Below are 15,511 nucleotides of genomic sequence, written 5' to 3'. Positions count from 1 at the left end.
TATACTAATGGGCAGGTCTGTACACATATACTGCACTGGTTCCACATTACCATGCTACCATTATCGCCCACCTATGATCTATATGGATATTACACACAATAACTCAATGTCACTGGGGTCCGTCGATATAAAAAGTGTGGGGCTAGAAGCCAAGTAGTATTTATACAGTTGAAGGGGTTGTCCGACAATTGGACAAATCCTTAAAGGGTAACTAAACATTCAACAAACTTCTGACATGTCATAGTGGCATGTCAGAAGTTTTAATTGGTGGGGGTCCGAGCACTTAGACCCCCACAATCGCTAAAACGAAGCGTCAGAAGTGCTCATGTGAGCGCTCAGCCGCTGCGCTTCTATTCGGCTTTTTCCGGAAAGCCAATGTATCGGAGTACGGGCTAATAGACTTTCTATTGAACCCGTAATCCGATACATTGATTTCGGGAAAAAGTTGAACAGAAACTAAGCGGCTCAGCACTCACACGAGCGCTTCTCCCGCTTAGTTTTAGCGATTGGTGGGGTCTCGGTGCTCAGACCCCGACCAATGAAAACGTCTAACATGTCACTATGACGTGTCAGAAGTTTGTTGAGCGTTTCGTTACCCTTTAAGATACATGTAAAAAATAGCAAAAATCAATTACAATTTTGCCCCAGTACCACAATACCACTCACCTCCAGTCCTAAGGACTACTTCTCAATGACGATGCCACCAGGAGTCGTTACTACTTTATGGACAAAATGTTATTCAGGCCTAGTCAATGCCCAGTCCTGATGGGCACCACAGGACCAAGGAATTTTTTTTATAATAAATATAAATTTTCCTGGTTTTTTTTAAATGTTTTTTTGGGGTTATTTGGCTGCTAGTGGAATAAAACCTTTACCACATTCTCCCTGTATTAGAAGTTTAATTCTTCACTCGTTATGTTTATCTTTTTGATTCAGTTTTGGCAAGAAAACCGACCAGACTATTTGAACATTCAACTTTACCTCAGCCAAACAGATGGGATGCAGGTAAGGCGCTACGGGTCCTCATTTCAATGATGTCGCTCATATAGTTTCAGAATTATATCTAAAATTCCATTATTGTCTTGTGTGTCGTTACATTTTTAACCTCCTGGGGAAAAGCAATTTTTTCCTTTGCACGCCTGACTACGTCTCAAAATGATTTCCTGGTTAACGGTTATTTTCCTCAAACAAAAATGGAAAATAGCGTTTCATTTTCCTATGAGATTGAAAACTGAGTGAGATGTGAAATGTATTCTAAAAAGAATTTAGTATATTTTTCACTGGCCCTTTCAAAAGATCCCGGCTCTCATCAGAGTCAATGTTCTTGTCCACATGGCTTCTCCTTTGAGCCCAAGACAGGGGTGTCAGAATGCTCCCCCCCCCTTGATCCCTGGGGTTTCGCACGATAGCTGTTAGATGGACTATCATGTATTGAATTGCCCCGTCTCCTACCAGTCCTTAGTGTTCATATTTAAAATACACACTCCACATTTCCCTCCACCCCCATCGCCTCCACACATGCACCGTTAATACAGGACCTGTTGGCGACCCTTCCACATATCTAAAGCAGAGTCCACTGGCTATTGCAGCTCCTTTTCTGGGTCTTCTCCTTATACCTCACCTATTTTATTTTAACCATAAATTGTGCCCCACTCCTCAAGGGCGCCTTACGCAGCTGCCTTACCTCCCTACACATAAACTCCGTTGCTCACAAGACCTACTGCTTTTGTTTTCTCTTATCTGCTGCTCACATTATCGCGTTCAAGATTTCTCCTCGGCATCCCCCACATTATGGAACTCATTACCTCAACACGTCAGACTTTCTCCAAATCTTCAAAAACAACTTGAAAATCTCCTCTTCAAAAAAGCTCATAACCTGCAATAACCCGACTGCCACTGCTCTACCGGATATACAGCTTCTACCGTCACACTGTCTCCTTCCCGCTTCCCTCCTAGATTGTGAACTCTCATCGGCAAGATCCTCTCTTTTTCTGTACCCATCAGTCATTCATTAAGCTCGTGTGTCACGGGCTGTGGATAATGAGACTGTTGCGGGGCCTATAGGGGATTCACTGTGTCGCCAATGGATTTGACATGGGGCTAAACTGGGGAGCGGAGTTTAAGGGGACGCCTCACCTGTTAATCCCTATACAGGGATCTAGACTTTGCTGCTGGGGAAACCCAGGTCGTTACCCCCAGAGTAGTCTCCCTTGGCAACAGCCGGTGGTAACAGGCACAGTACAATATCCGTAGACAGAATGCAATGTCATGTATAGCAAAAACCCAGGCAGGCCGCAAACGAGCCCTCGCGATTGGTAGAGCCAAAGATCAGGGCGGCCAGTAGAGGTTCATCACAGGTAAGGGCCTGTTAACATCACCGTTCGCTTTCCATTCCGGGGTTCCGTCTGAGGTTTCCGTCGGGTGAACCCCGCAACGGAAAGTGAAAGTGAAACCACAGCTTCCATTTCAGTCACTATTGATATCAATGGTGACGGAAACATCGCTAATGGTTTCCGTTCGTCACCATTCCGGCAGGTTTCCTGTTTTCCGACGGAATCAATAGCGCAGTCGACTCCGCTATGGTTTCATAGTGTCACAGTTCCCGCTGTAGATAGTGCCCACATAGTGCCACACACAGTGCCCATGTAGATGGCGCCACAGTGTCCCCTGTAGGTGGTGCCCATATAATGCCACAGTGCAAATGTAGATAGTGCCACACCCCCTGTATATAGCACCCCCCTGTAGACAGCACCACACCCCCTGTAGCCAGTGCCACCTCCTGAAGATGGCGCCACCCCCTGCAGATAGCAACATTCCCCTTGTAGATAGCTAGCACCACCCCCCTGTAGATAGCACCACCCCCTGCAGATAGCAACATTCGCCTTGTAGATAGCAAGCACCACCCACCTGTAGATAGCGCCACCCCCCGGCAGATAGCGCCACCACACCTGCAGATAGCGCCACTTCCCCTGTAGATAGTGCCACACCCCCTGTAGATAGCAGCAGCCCCCCCCCCATAAATGGCACCCCCTTCCTGTAAATAGCACCACTATAGCTCTCTGTAGGAGAAGAATCCCTCTGGCCGGGGATTGCGCCCCTAGACGGAGCACCTGATGGTGGACAGTGACGTTAGGGGCTCTCTCTAGAAGCGGAATCCCAGGCACAGAGTGATCTGACACCAAGGATTCCGCTCCTAGTGGGAGTTTAGGTGGCGCTACCTACAGGGGGAAGGGGGTTCAATGCTATCTACAGTGGGAGTTGCTAGCTACAGGGGGGTTTCACTATTTACAACGGGGATGTTGTGACGTCGGGGGCTCCCTCTAGGAGGGGAATCTGCTGCCAGAGGTGGCGCTATCTACAGGGGGTTTTGTGTGGGCTGTGTGTGGCGCTATCTATACAGTGGTAGGTGTATTCCGCTTAAAGCCCCAGCAGACAGGAGAGTGCAGCGCTGCTCACCAACGTTTATATACGTGACAACTGCACGGGGCATCGGCAGTTGGAAGGTATATAGCCGTATGGCAGTCGTGAAGGGGTTAAAGAGTGTGCACAACATGCAGGAGGAAAGTGGCGAGAGATGCCACGACCAGAGGAGAGTGAGAGCGAAATGCGGCGCTGGCCAGGAGGTAAGTATACAGCGGCGTGGAGCGGTGGCCATTACATCGTGTTTAATGTACTTGTTGTTTTACTGTCTAATATTATATATGTAAACCCTCTTTTATATACATACCTGGAATAATTGCCACTTTAAAATAAATAATAATGTTAGTACTTGTTAGGCTAGGTTCACACCATTGATAGTGTGGCCCAGACGTTTGAATAGTAGTCAAAAAGTTGACTATACTTTTCAATACAGTTGAAGCAAAAGTATACACTGGCCAAAAGGACACTCTTGGCATATGACTGGCTAATGATCGCCTCTACACTGCACATTGACCCCACACATGGTGTGAACCTAATCGTAGTTAAATAGAATGCAATACAGACAGTGGCGGATTAAGTATACCATAGGCCCTGGGCTTTTCCAAAAGCTTGGGCCCCCTTCTCCACCACCGCGCTGCCAAGCCGTGTCTATATTAAACACCACCTTTCTGTGTGAGCATTGACAAATGAGCGTTACGATTCCCCGTGTCAAAGGGCTGTGTTCCTACATACTGACAGTGTCCAACCATCGCAGTATCACACTTTGTATCGCACATCCTCTTGAGAATGGGAATGGTAACACGCATTTGTCTATTTGTCCTGGGTACACAAAGAATTTTTATATAATACAAGGATTTCCTATAACAGACATGTCAGGAGAGGGGACAGATCCTCTATAGATCCAGTGACTCACAAGTGATTTCTTCTCTGATGGGAGTCGTTCTCTTTTCTTCTCTTCTCCATCTGACACAGGCCGTTATGGTGACTTCTCCTGATGTCTGCAGAGTTTCCTGATGATAAATCTTTGCGCCTCGATTCTGCAGACATTTTCAGCATCTGTAGCAACACAAAAATTGAGAAACTAAACACCCTAAATTGTTTTATACACCAGATCCCTAAGCAAATTAAGACCCCAGGCCCATACATTAACTCAGACCAATAAATTCAGTCCCCAAGGAGTAACTAAACTTCTAAAAAACTTTTGGCGTGTCATAGTGATATGTCAGAAGTTTTGATCGATGGGGGTCCGAGCATTGAGACCCCCACCGATCACTAAAGAAAAGCGGCAGAAGTGCTCGGGTGAGCGCTGTTCCACTTAATTTCTGATAGTCTATGAGTTCATACACCGCTCCAAGGAAAGACTATCTATTGAACCCATACACTGCTTGCTCGGCTATTAGAGGAAAGACGATCAGAAACAAAGTGGCACAGAACTCACCTGAGCGCTTCTGCCGCTTTGTTTTAGCGATTGGTGGGGTCTCAGTGCCCGGAGCCTCACCGATCAGAACTTTTGACATGTCACTATGACATATAAATTTTTTTTTTTTTTTAAAGTTTAGTTACCCTTTAGGCAGTCAGACACCCCTCCCCTTGCAGTAAAATAACTCCTGAGGGATATATGGGGGGATTATACTGCAAGGGGGATCAGTGCATCTGACTGACTGCTAAGTGCTTTATGGGAGGGTCTGAGAGTCTGAGTCTTATGGCTCGGGGGGAGGAGTTATCCCCCCATAGAGACCTCAGCAGTCATTCAGACGCTCTGACCTCCCCCTTGCAGTATAATAACTACTGAGGGCTCTATGGGGGAGATTATACTGCAAGGGGGGGGGGGGGTTCTGGGCATCTGACTGACTGCAGAGGGCTCTATGGGTGGGAAACAATTTCACACACAAAAATTTAGAAACTAAATACCCTATATACAATTTACACTAACACCACACACTATATATTCAAACCACACACACTATATACACACACAACACACACTACATGCACCCACTTACACTATATAAACTTATATTATACACACTATAAACTCTATACACACAGCTCACACTATATAGACTTACACTATATACACTATACACACACACACACACTATATAGACTTAGACGATATACACTATACACACACACTATATAGACGACTATATACACTATACACACACTATATAGACTATATACACTATACACGCACACACTATATAGATGGCTATATACACTATACACACACTATATAGACTTATATTATATACACTATACACACACACTATATAGACTTACACTATATAGACTTACATTATACACACAGCACACACTATACAATATATACACTATACACACATATATGCAATATACACACACTTACACTATATACACTTACATTTAACACACTATAAACTCTATACACACAGCACACACTATATAGACTTAGATTATACACACTATATAGACTTACATTATACACACAGCACACACTATATAGACTTACACTATGTTAACTATACACACACACTATATAGACTTACACTATATACACTATACACACACCACACTTACCAGAGCCTCTTCCTCTGCGGTGCTCTGGTACAGCCTCCAGGACCTTAGTCATGTGACTGTGATGTCACCATAGGTCCTTCACCCCCTACTTGCAGTTTTGCCGTTATCAAGCAGCTTCTGGAGGTTTAGACAGACGGGACAGTGCACAGCAGCACAGAGGAGCTGACTGTCAGGGAGACTCCAGCACCTGCCCATCACAATCTCTGACAGTCTGCTCTGTACAGCTAATGTGCTGTCCAACCAGACCCCCTGTTTCCTGGCAGCAATTAACTCCCCCTGATTTTGCCCCACCCCTTCATCAGCAGGTGGGACCGATGACCGCGAGAATGCGGCCGGCAGCAGCCCTGGATAGTTTTTTTTTAACTTATGTGCGGTTTGGGTGGCCATGGGCCCCCTGGGAGTCTTGGGCACCGGGCTGCCGCCCGAACCGCCCATGTCACTGAATACAGAATATTCCAGGGGAGGATTTGGGTGATCTTACCCCTACTAATGGATTATAGTCGTAGTATCTGATATTATATTTAATATATGAAATATGTCCTAGACAGATCAGCAGATAGCATCATGTACAGATGTCGCCATCTTTATCTTGACCTTAATGCATTAAATACACAGTGAGAAGAAACTTTAACTTGACTTTCTCAATGACTTTTCAATGGCTTTTGCTGTGTGACATCACGCTGCAGCAAGTTATCAGAGTCAAAATAAACTTGGCTACATCTGTATACAGGGTTCAGGGCTCATATTAACTCATCTTTTCATCTCAATGGTCCATATTCAATGTCTGGCTCGTGGTAGAATCAGTATTAGCTGTTGCCCCCCCATTGGGTCTAGAATCGCAGGAACACAGGCGCAGCAGTGAATGTTGTTATCAGAGCCGCACACAATGTGTAATCCCTTAGTTCACAAATTTTTATGGATCCCACTGTGCCATTTCTTGCAGAAAATAATTGGTGAAAAATACCGGGCTTTGAACTCTCGTCTTATTATCGGACGCCCTCGCTGGAAACTTTTGTTTGATGAGATTGCCAAATCTAACAGACAGTAAGTATCCTTCTGAGGTATTGTCGTATGATAAGGAGGGATGGCAATTGCAACGCATTTTCGACAGTCTAATAGCCATTTGTTTGCAGCTTTGTGAAGTTTTATCTAATAAACCAAAAATCAGATCGCTAATGTCACATGTAATTTCCCCTGTAATGTTTTTCCATCAGGAAATCTTGTTCATTTCGTGCCGAAAATAACATTTATTTCTCAAAACGGATTAAAATCTAAATAGGCGATATGAAAAGAGGATCTGTCACCTCTCCTGACACGTCTGTTTTAGTAAATACTTATATTCCCCATAAAAAAAATCACAATCCTGAAGTATCCTCGTTGTTCCGTTCCTCTGTTATTACTCCTAGAAATTTCAGAATAAATGGACAAGTTGGTGTTATTATTTGCCTTGTCAAGGGGGCGTGTCTCTACACAGTCTAAGACTGTGAGCACTGATTGGACAGTGTCAGTCTGTGTAGGGACACGCCACCAACTGGTGATACCCAGCTGTCAATTTATTCATAAATTTCTAGGAAGAATAACGGAGGAACGGAACAACGTAGATGCTTCAGAATTGTGATTTTTATGGGGACTATAAGTATTTACTAAAACTGATGTGTCAGAAGAGGTGACAGGTATTCTTTAACGTGGTGTATAAATAGGTTAGTCCATTCTGTAGAGGGGGAAGCGCCATTCTCTGATATTTCTAAAATTTGTGCAATATATAACTAAGCTATAGCTGAGAGCCTCATCCAGGGAAGATCTCACAACTGGTTAGCCAATGGGCCATGATAAGCTATAAACTACATAGACATCCGCTTTGGGCACCGCAGGTAATTCGGTCTGAAAAACCGCACAAAATTGTGGTGCAGTTATTAGGCCGGAATGTCCGCTGCGGAAAACTGCACAAAAAAAAAAGTTTGATACTTACGTAGCCACGGTGACACATCCCTCTGATGTCCTGCAGACCGGCCTCCTGGGATGACGTTTTATCCCATGTGACCGCTGCAGCCTGTGATTGGCTGCAGCAGTCACACGGTATGAAACGTCATCCCAGCAGGCCGGCCTGGATGAAGAAATACAGAAAATGCGGAATCGCTGCTTTTCTGCCGCAAAAAACTCAACATCTGCTATTTATTGCGGGTTTTACTTCTGCATTGAACTTAATGGGGAAAACCCGAAACAAATAAGCAGCGATTACGCAAATACAATTGGCATGCTGCGTAATAAAAAAACGAACCGTAGGTAAATTTCTGAGCGTTTTTTCTGTTCATCATTTATGCAGCGTATGGATGAGATTTGCTCATATCTCATCCACTCTTCTGCTACTGTATTATCCTGCGGATTTTCCGCAACGATATCTGTTGCGGAAAATCTGCAGTATTTATGCTACGTGTGAACTTACCCTAAAAGAAAGGTTCACCTTTAAATATCCTCTGACATGTCATTGGTGTGAGTTCCGTGCCCTGTAATCCTCACTGATCATCCGGTGGAGCTTTATGCCCTTTGTCTTATGACGCAGAGATCTTTGATCGTCAGAATCCCCTACTTAATGTAAGGGCCAGTTCACAGAGAGTATTTTGGCGCTGTTTTTGATGCGGAAACCACATCAGAAGCAGTGCCAAAAACGACCGAAATCGCCTCCCATTGATTTCAATATGAGGCGGAGGCGTTCTTTTCTTGTGAGCGGTAAAAACGCTCGCAGGAAAAAGAAGCGACCTGCACTTTCTTTGGCCGATTCCATCTCCGACCTCCCATTGACATCAATGGGAGGCAGACATCGCGTTCTCTCGTGGCAGTTTTTGCCCGCGGCACTCAATGGCCATGGGCGAAAAATGCCGCGAAGGACGTGGCAAATGTTCTGCCAGCAGGTCAAAATCTGCCTCAAAATTCCTGAAGGAATTTTGAGGCAGATTTTTCCGCCTGAAAACAAACTCCATATGAACAGGGCCTAATGGGACTGCAGGTTCATTACAATTCCATTACAGTAGATGGGAGGGATGAACAGGCACAGACCCCATCAATGTCATCTTCTGACGTGTCTCAGAATGAGAAAAGACATGTTGGGGTTGCTTTGATGTTGACCAGGCTTTGCCGAAATACCTGAAATTTGTAATGTGTAACAATGTCTATGTGTTTTCTTAGGAAATCAGTTGGAGTGTTCTGCTGTGGGCCTAAAGGTCTTTCGAAAGATCTCCATAAACTATGTAACCGTCCCAATGTCTATGGAACTAGATTTGAATACAATAAGGAATCCTTTAGCTGAAAGGAAACGTATGAAGAAGGGACTGAAGTGCAATTAACAGAAACCAAAGAACCTTAACCAACTGAGATATAGATCGTCGTATTTGACTTCTACCCACATTGGAGCGGTTTGATGAAGAGATGATTATCTACAAGACAACATCCCTTGTGGCTTATTTAATGCCCCGGGACTTGATATCCAGTACTTAGTATTTATCCTCACATTATGAAACCACTTGAAGCCACCTGAGATGGCAATTCCATGTTGTCCGCACCATATCTATAAAGTTACGTACTCCGACCACTCCTCAAATGGAGTTCAATACATAGGTCACTTTTTATTTGGAAAAATATTTAATATTTTACTGTAGGTCATATATTATTTCCTTTATAAAGATCTTTTATTATGTTCTAACTATATTATACTATGCAGAAGTCCTATGTTTTGGGCAATTGTAATGTGTTTGATTGTTGTTCGGAGACTTTACTAAATAGTTTTTTTTTTGTTCAGTCCATTTTGTGATCTCTTTTTGAATTAAAGGAACTCTCCGGGCAAAACTAATACACTGCGTTATGCCTTGTGCAGGGACAGAGTGTGCGGGGCAGGACACAGAAATGTATGGTGATCGTGGAGTCTCTGTGTCATGCTCCGCCCCTGCTGGCCCTGCACTGTGGTTGTTTTACTCAGAGATCCCTTTAAAGTGAAAGTCTCCCTTTTATCTTTCTGTCATTTAATGTCCAGCATTTTGTGCTGATTCATTTCTTAATCTATCTTTACAGTGGTCGGAGCTCTGTTTTTCTGATACAGAGCTGCAAATCTCCTGTGTAGACAACGACTTAAATAAAGATAAAATTCTGGCTGCCTGCAGCCCGTACGAGGGGGAGCTTACCGCATATTATTATATTATTGAGTTCAATGCAGTTAAACTGTAGGCAGTAAGGACCTATGCCCGGGGCAGATTTGAAAAAAATGGGCTCCCCACCCGAGCAGAGTAGAGCCTACCACATGCCATTTTAGGACAGACTTTCTCATAATATAAAAAGCTGCATATGCATAATAATACGATGTCTAAATAATATCTCCATATAGTATCTAAATAATGTTACCTTATAGTCCCCTTATAATAGCTTTACCATAGAGTGTCCAAATAGTATCGCCCTACAGTGTCTAAATAATACCGCCATACAATGTTTAAATAATATTATCATACAGTGTCCACATAACACGGCATAATCAGCCCACCTAATACCAGCATATAAAGCAGGAAGAACTGTGATTTAAAGAAAACCTGTCACCTGCCCAAAAAACTGCAGTTGACCACCTCACAGATTCTGATGCTTTTTATTTTTTTCTTCTAGCCCCTACCGTTCCTGAGATATCGGGACCGTTAGTTCTGGTGTCTGATATGCAAATGAGGCCTTTGACTGCCAAGTGGGCGGTTACCCCTTATCAAGTGACAAGTCTTACCTGCCCACTTGACAGTCAAAGGCCTCATTTGAATATCGGACACCAGAAGGAGCGGCCCCGATATCTCAGGAATGGTGGGGGCTAGAAGAGCACAAAGCTCTGATCCATTCTCAGGTTACTCTTGGAGGTCCTGCCTTTATGGGCTCCTAGGAAAGAGGGACCCTGGGCAAATGCCCTATTTGCCACTCCATATAACCGGCCCCTTCTCAGCCTTTACTTCTGGCAGCTGCAAGCCTCCAGATGTTATTATTTAGCTCTATGTTTATGCAGGAGATTTGGAGCTCTGTTTCAGAAAAACTGAGCTCAGACTGCTAGAAAGAAATTAATCAGAAAAGAACTTGAGACCTATTTATATAAAGAAAAATGCTGTTTAAAGATGGACATTCCCTTTAAGGTAACTCAGGAGTTATTCTTGCAATTCTATGGAATACCATAAATAATGTACCAGGCTATCATGGCACATGGTGGTAAATATGTGGTTTATCCAAATATATAGAGTGTAACGGTCGCTGTCGCTTCCACTGCTCCCTGTCACCATATACTTACCTCTACACGGCGTCCTCTGGCTCCAGGCCTCCACCGCTTTCCTGCCTCGCTCTCTGCTGTTCGCGGCTTCCCTCATCACCGCATTCCTCATAGGTCTCGTGCACTTCCAAGAGCGCGCACGCGCTGACTCCCCTGGTCTTATAGGAGTGGTGCGCGCCAACTACCCAGTATTCCCAAAGAATTAAAGGAACCTCCCCTGTCCACTATTGCCTGAGCAATTAGGTTCATCCTAGTTATACCCTGCATTGAAACTTGTTGGATTTCCTGTGATTGACCTCAGCTTGTTCCTTTGACTAATTCTACCTGCTGCCTGCCCTGACCTCTTGCTCGTGACCAGTGATGAACCTCTGCCGCCTGCCCTGACCTTTCCTCTACCAACCTTGAGTGCCTGTCTGCCACCTGTCCAGATCTTTGCTATACCTGACATTGAATTCTGACTGCTGATTTTGTACTATGCCTGCTTATGTTGGCCATTGCCAAGATAGATGACTCAGGGGGTAGCGACCTCTGGTTCCCCCGCTGTGAAGTCCAGATCCCTTTATAGGGGTTAAAGGGTGATTACCTGGGGTCCCCTTGGACTCCCCGGTTCAGCCCCACGTCAAATCCCTTGGTGACACAGTGGGTTTACACCACCCTCTGCACGGATTCTAAGAGTGGCTATAGTAGATGGGCAAAATGTCACTGACACCAAAGTTAGTCTGAAAGAGTTGAAAACCTAAAAAGATAATTCTATTGTTACATGACAACAGCTGGAAAGCCACAAGTTAGAGACCACTGCAGTATATACGAAACCATTCAACCCACCACAAGTTTTCCGGGTGCTACGTTAGTGTCGGTGCTACAAAATGTAAATCGCTCTTGGTGTTAGGGTCAATAGGGGTTGTCACGTCACACAGTAGTAAAGGGAAGGGATCTCTCTGGATGGAATAACTTTCCAGTCTATCAGATTCTGAGCATTTTAACAAATTAGGCCAAAATGATGGACCATGAAGAAAGCAGTTTTGGACATTATTTTCCTTTTTCATGTTTGCACCCAAATACTGTATTATTATCTTGACTTGAATTGCTCCCTTTTTTGGTGCTTTAGATACCTGTTGGTACACGTGGAGACGTTTGTCTAGAGGGAGCATGGTTTTTCTGTAGGTCCGTCTAAAAACAAAATAATCTTGCTTCACTCTTTCATTCCACATCTTGACTGCATGATTTGATTGAGTTCTGAGTAAGCCATGTCCCCAACCTCATTACAAGTCTCACTGCTACCGCTCTTCTCAAACCCTGACCTGTTTCTGAGAAAACGATAAGTCTCTTGAGTTCACACATCGCAGATTTTTGAGACTGCGGCCCCCGAAAATCTAAGAAAATGACAGTACAAGTCATGTGGATAGGGTTTTCAAAATCCACCTAGATTTCGCAGCATGCTTCAAATTTTGCAAGGGTGTGATCCGTGCAAATTTGTGGCAAAATGTTGCCGTGGTGGACAAATTTGCGACATGTGAACTCGGCCTAAAGAATCACTTTTGGGAATTGACATATCTCATAAGTCAAATGTCTGGATTACAATATACCAATGGTCTCCAACCTATGTCTCTTCTGCTGTTGTGAAACTGCAACTCCCCACATGTCCTAACAGGCTTTGCAATAGCTGAAAATCCATAGATTAGATATCACTGCAATATACGAGGCTATTCCACCTGACATTGATATTTATATTGTACAGCCTCCGAAACAAGTTGGGTCAAAGTGCTACAATATGACAATTGGTCTTGGTGGTGGAGTCCATAGAGGTTGTCACATCTCTCTACGGGCTAGTTTGGTATTGCCAGGTGGCTTCATGATACCAAGTTGGGACTAAATTCTGGACCAAGATTATTTCCTTTTTAATTAACCTTGAGCTTTGCCGTTGGTGTCGTAGATGCCAGTTGGTGCCTCTGGAGAAGTTTTGCTGTATGTTCTTGCTCTCGCTTGAGTCTTTCAATCAACTTATTGACAGTGTGATTCCATTGACTGCTGGTTTTTCTCTTTTCCTCAACCTTCAACTCGTACACCTTGAAAACCTCTTTTTTTAGAACTATTTATGTAAATGGTTAACTTTGTTTCTATAGACTTTTATCTCTGACTAGTAAATTAATGTGGTTTGTCATATGTTGCCATTAAAAATGATTTTACGTTTTCTATCACAAGTTCATTAATATTTTGTATAAGTGGATGTATAAATGACGACCTTCTAAACTTTTACAATTTTTGTTTCTACAAACTTTTGGAAAACTGGGTAACCAGGAAAAAAACATTAATGCAGAAAACAATAAAATAAACAGTAGGTGAAAATCTACAAAGGGTCGGTATGGCGGCACACAGAGTTCCTTGGAATCCATACCACAGAGCCATAGACACTTCATGTACCCCCACATGATGCCTCTATACGGTACTATATTACAGAAGTATTCTCCTCAAACTTCTGCTGGTAAATATCTCTGTAATTACAGCATCTGATGGAGCACATCATGATTTTTATTTGTCAGATCCTGTATAAATCCAAGAGAACAAACCTCTGCATGCCTCAGTATGAAATAGGAGGCACCCAAGGCACCCACATTTTGAGCCCTATGGAATTTTCTGGGCACCGTATTACAGTTCCGTACAACATGGATCTGTAATACGGCTGTGTACTCGAGCCATGGTGGTAAATTAACCTTTAGAAACAGTAAGTAAGGGAGGTTATGATAGACATATCTCTGGACCACATAGCAGTTGTGGACTTCTCTGGCAAATTTTTTTTAGAGCAGTAAGGCTTAAAGTTAAGCTCTACCCAAAACTTAACTTACATAAAAAATTCCATGTTTAAAGGCCCTATTACACAGGCCAATTTTGGCCGGTGCAGCGATCGGCGCTCGTTTGCTCCTGTCAGAAGGAGCTATGTATGGGGGACGAGCGCTCGTTACTCCGATCGCTCGTCCCCATACATTATTATCATGTCGGCAGCGCGTCTCCCTGATTACACAGGGGGATGTGCTGCCGACAACTATGATATTTAACTTTTTTTAAACTATACGATCAGCAGATGAACAAACGTTTGCTCGTTCATCTGCTGATCGCTGCCCTGTTTACACCGGGCAATTATCGGGAATGTGCATTCTATGAACGATTGTTTGCCCGATAATTGCCCAGTGTAAAACCCCCTTAAGTCTCTTACCGGTTATTTTTCTTACAGGGTGTCTCTCCATCTGGGTCGTAGAGGGAGATCCTGAGTGGTAGACCCTGTTTATGACTTACATATTTACTAATAATAAGACCTATGAGACAACTCCTTTAACACAAAGGCTATAATTCTTATTTGTAAAGTTATACTAAAAGATTAAACTAATATAAAAGGGTCTAAATAACCACCAAGAACAAAACTGGAGCTGGGTCCCAGCAAAAATCGCAACTCAGAAAAAAATCTTATACTTACCAGAATTCTGTGCTTTTTTGTCTAGGCCGACCTCCTGTGATGACGTTTCATCCCATGTGCAGCCTGAAATTGGCTGCAGCGGTCACATAGGCTGAAACGTCACCCCAGGAGGCCGGTCTGCAGGATGACAGAGGGTAAGTATGCGCATTTGTTGTTTTTTTCCTCTTCTGTTGTCAGCACCGGACATCCTGGCCGAAAAACGACACCACAATTTGGTGCGGTTTTTCGTCCGGAATTCCCTATGGGGGAGGGAGGATACGCTTTTTACCTTTACGCAGCGTATCCGCCCTGTGTGAACGTAGCCCTACATTACATACTACAGCAAGGTCTCCAGACAATTCTTTATTGATTGCCCAACTTCCAGCTAATTACCAGTAAATCAACAGTCTCTGAAATCCAATTGTATTCAATTTAATTTCTCAGTCCAGTTATGAATCTTACTTTATTGTTTTTGAAATATTATTTTTTTGCTTCACCAGGAATACAGAAAATTCCCAATCCTTACAAATCCCCACTATATCATATATTCCACCCCTACCTCATTGCTTATTCTATAAATACTCCTGCAATCTAGAGAAAACTAATTCCTTTGACAGAAGATATTGATTGTAGACTTTACAGTCAGAGCACATAGCATTGTTTATGTTCTAAAGCTAACATTGTGAACAGACAGACCATGAAACAAATGAAAATTACATGAAAGGATTGTATTAGATTAGAAAAGAAGAGTGTTTTTTGAGGAACCGCACCACCCTAGTCAATATTGTGTGTCTGCGATTGCAGCTCAC

The 15,511-nt window shown here is 43.5% G+C and overlaps 1 protein-coding gene across 1 annotated transcript in view; it reads left to right on the top strand.

Annotated features, from left to right (window-relative positions):
• NOX4 (NADPH oxidase 4) overlaps positions 1-10,639 on the top strand; it is a 160,417-nt gene extending 149,778 nt beyond the window's left edge. Inside the window, exons 16-18 of the mRNA XM_075851448.1 lie at positions 937-1,005; positions 6,923-7,023; positions 9,163-10,639. Coding sequence (XP_075707563.1) covers positions 937-1,005; positions 6,923-7,023; positions 9,163-9,283 — 291 coding nt within the window. The 3' untranslated portion in view covers positions 9,284-10,639. The remainder of the gene's footprint in view (positions 1-936; positions 1,006-6,922; positions 7,024-9,162) is intronic.
• Positions 10,640-15,511: the final 4,872 nt, after the last annotated feature.

The sequence above is a fragment of the Rhinoderma darwinii genome, chromosome 2 (genome assembly GCF_050947455.1).
Source record: "Rhinoderma darwinii isolate aRhiDar2 chromosome 2, aRhiDar2.hap1, whole genome shotgun sequence".
NCBI lineage: Eukaryota > Metazoa > Chordata > Amphibia > Anura > Rhinodermatidae > Rhinoderma > Rhinoderma darwinii.
This window is presented reverse-complemented; position numbering and strand designations above follow the sequence as displayed.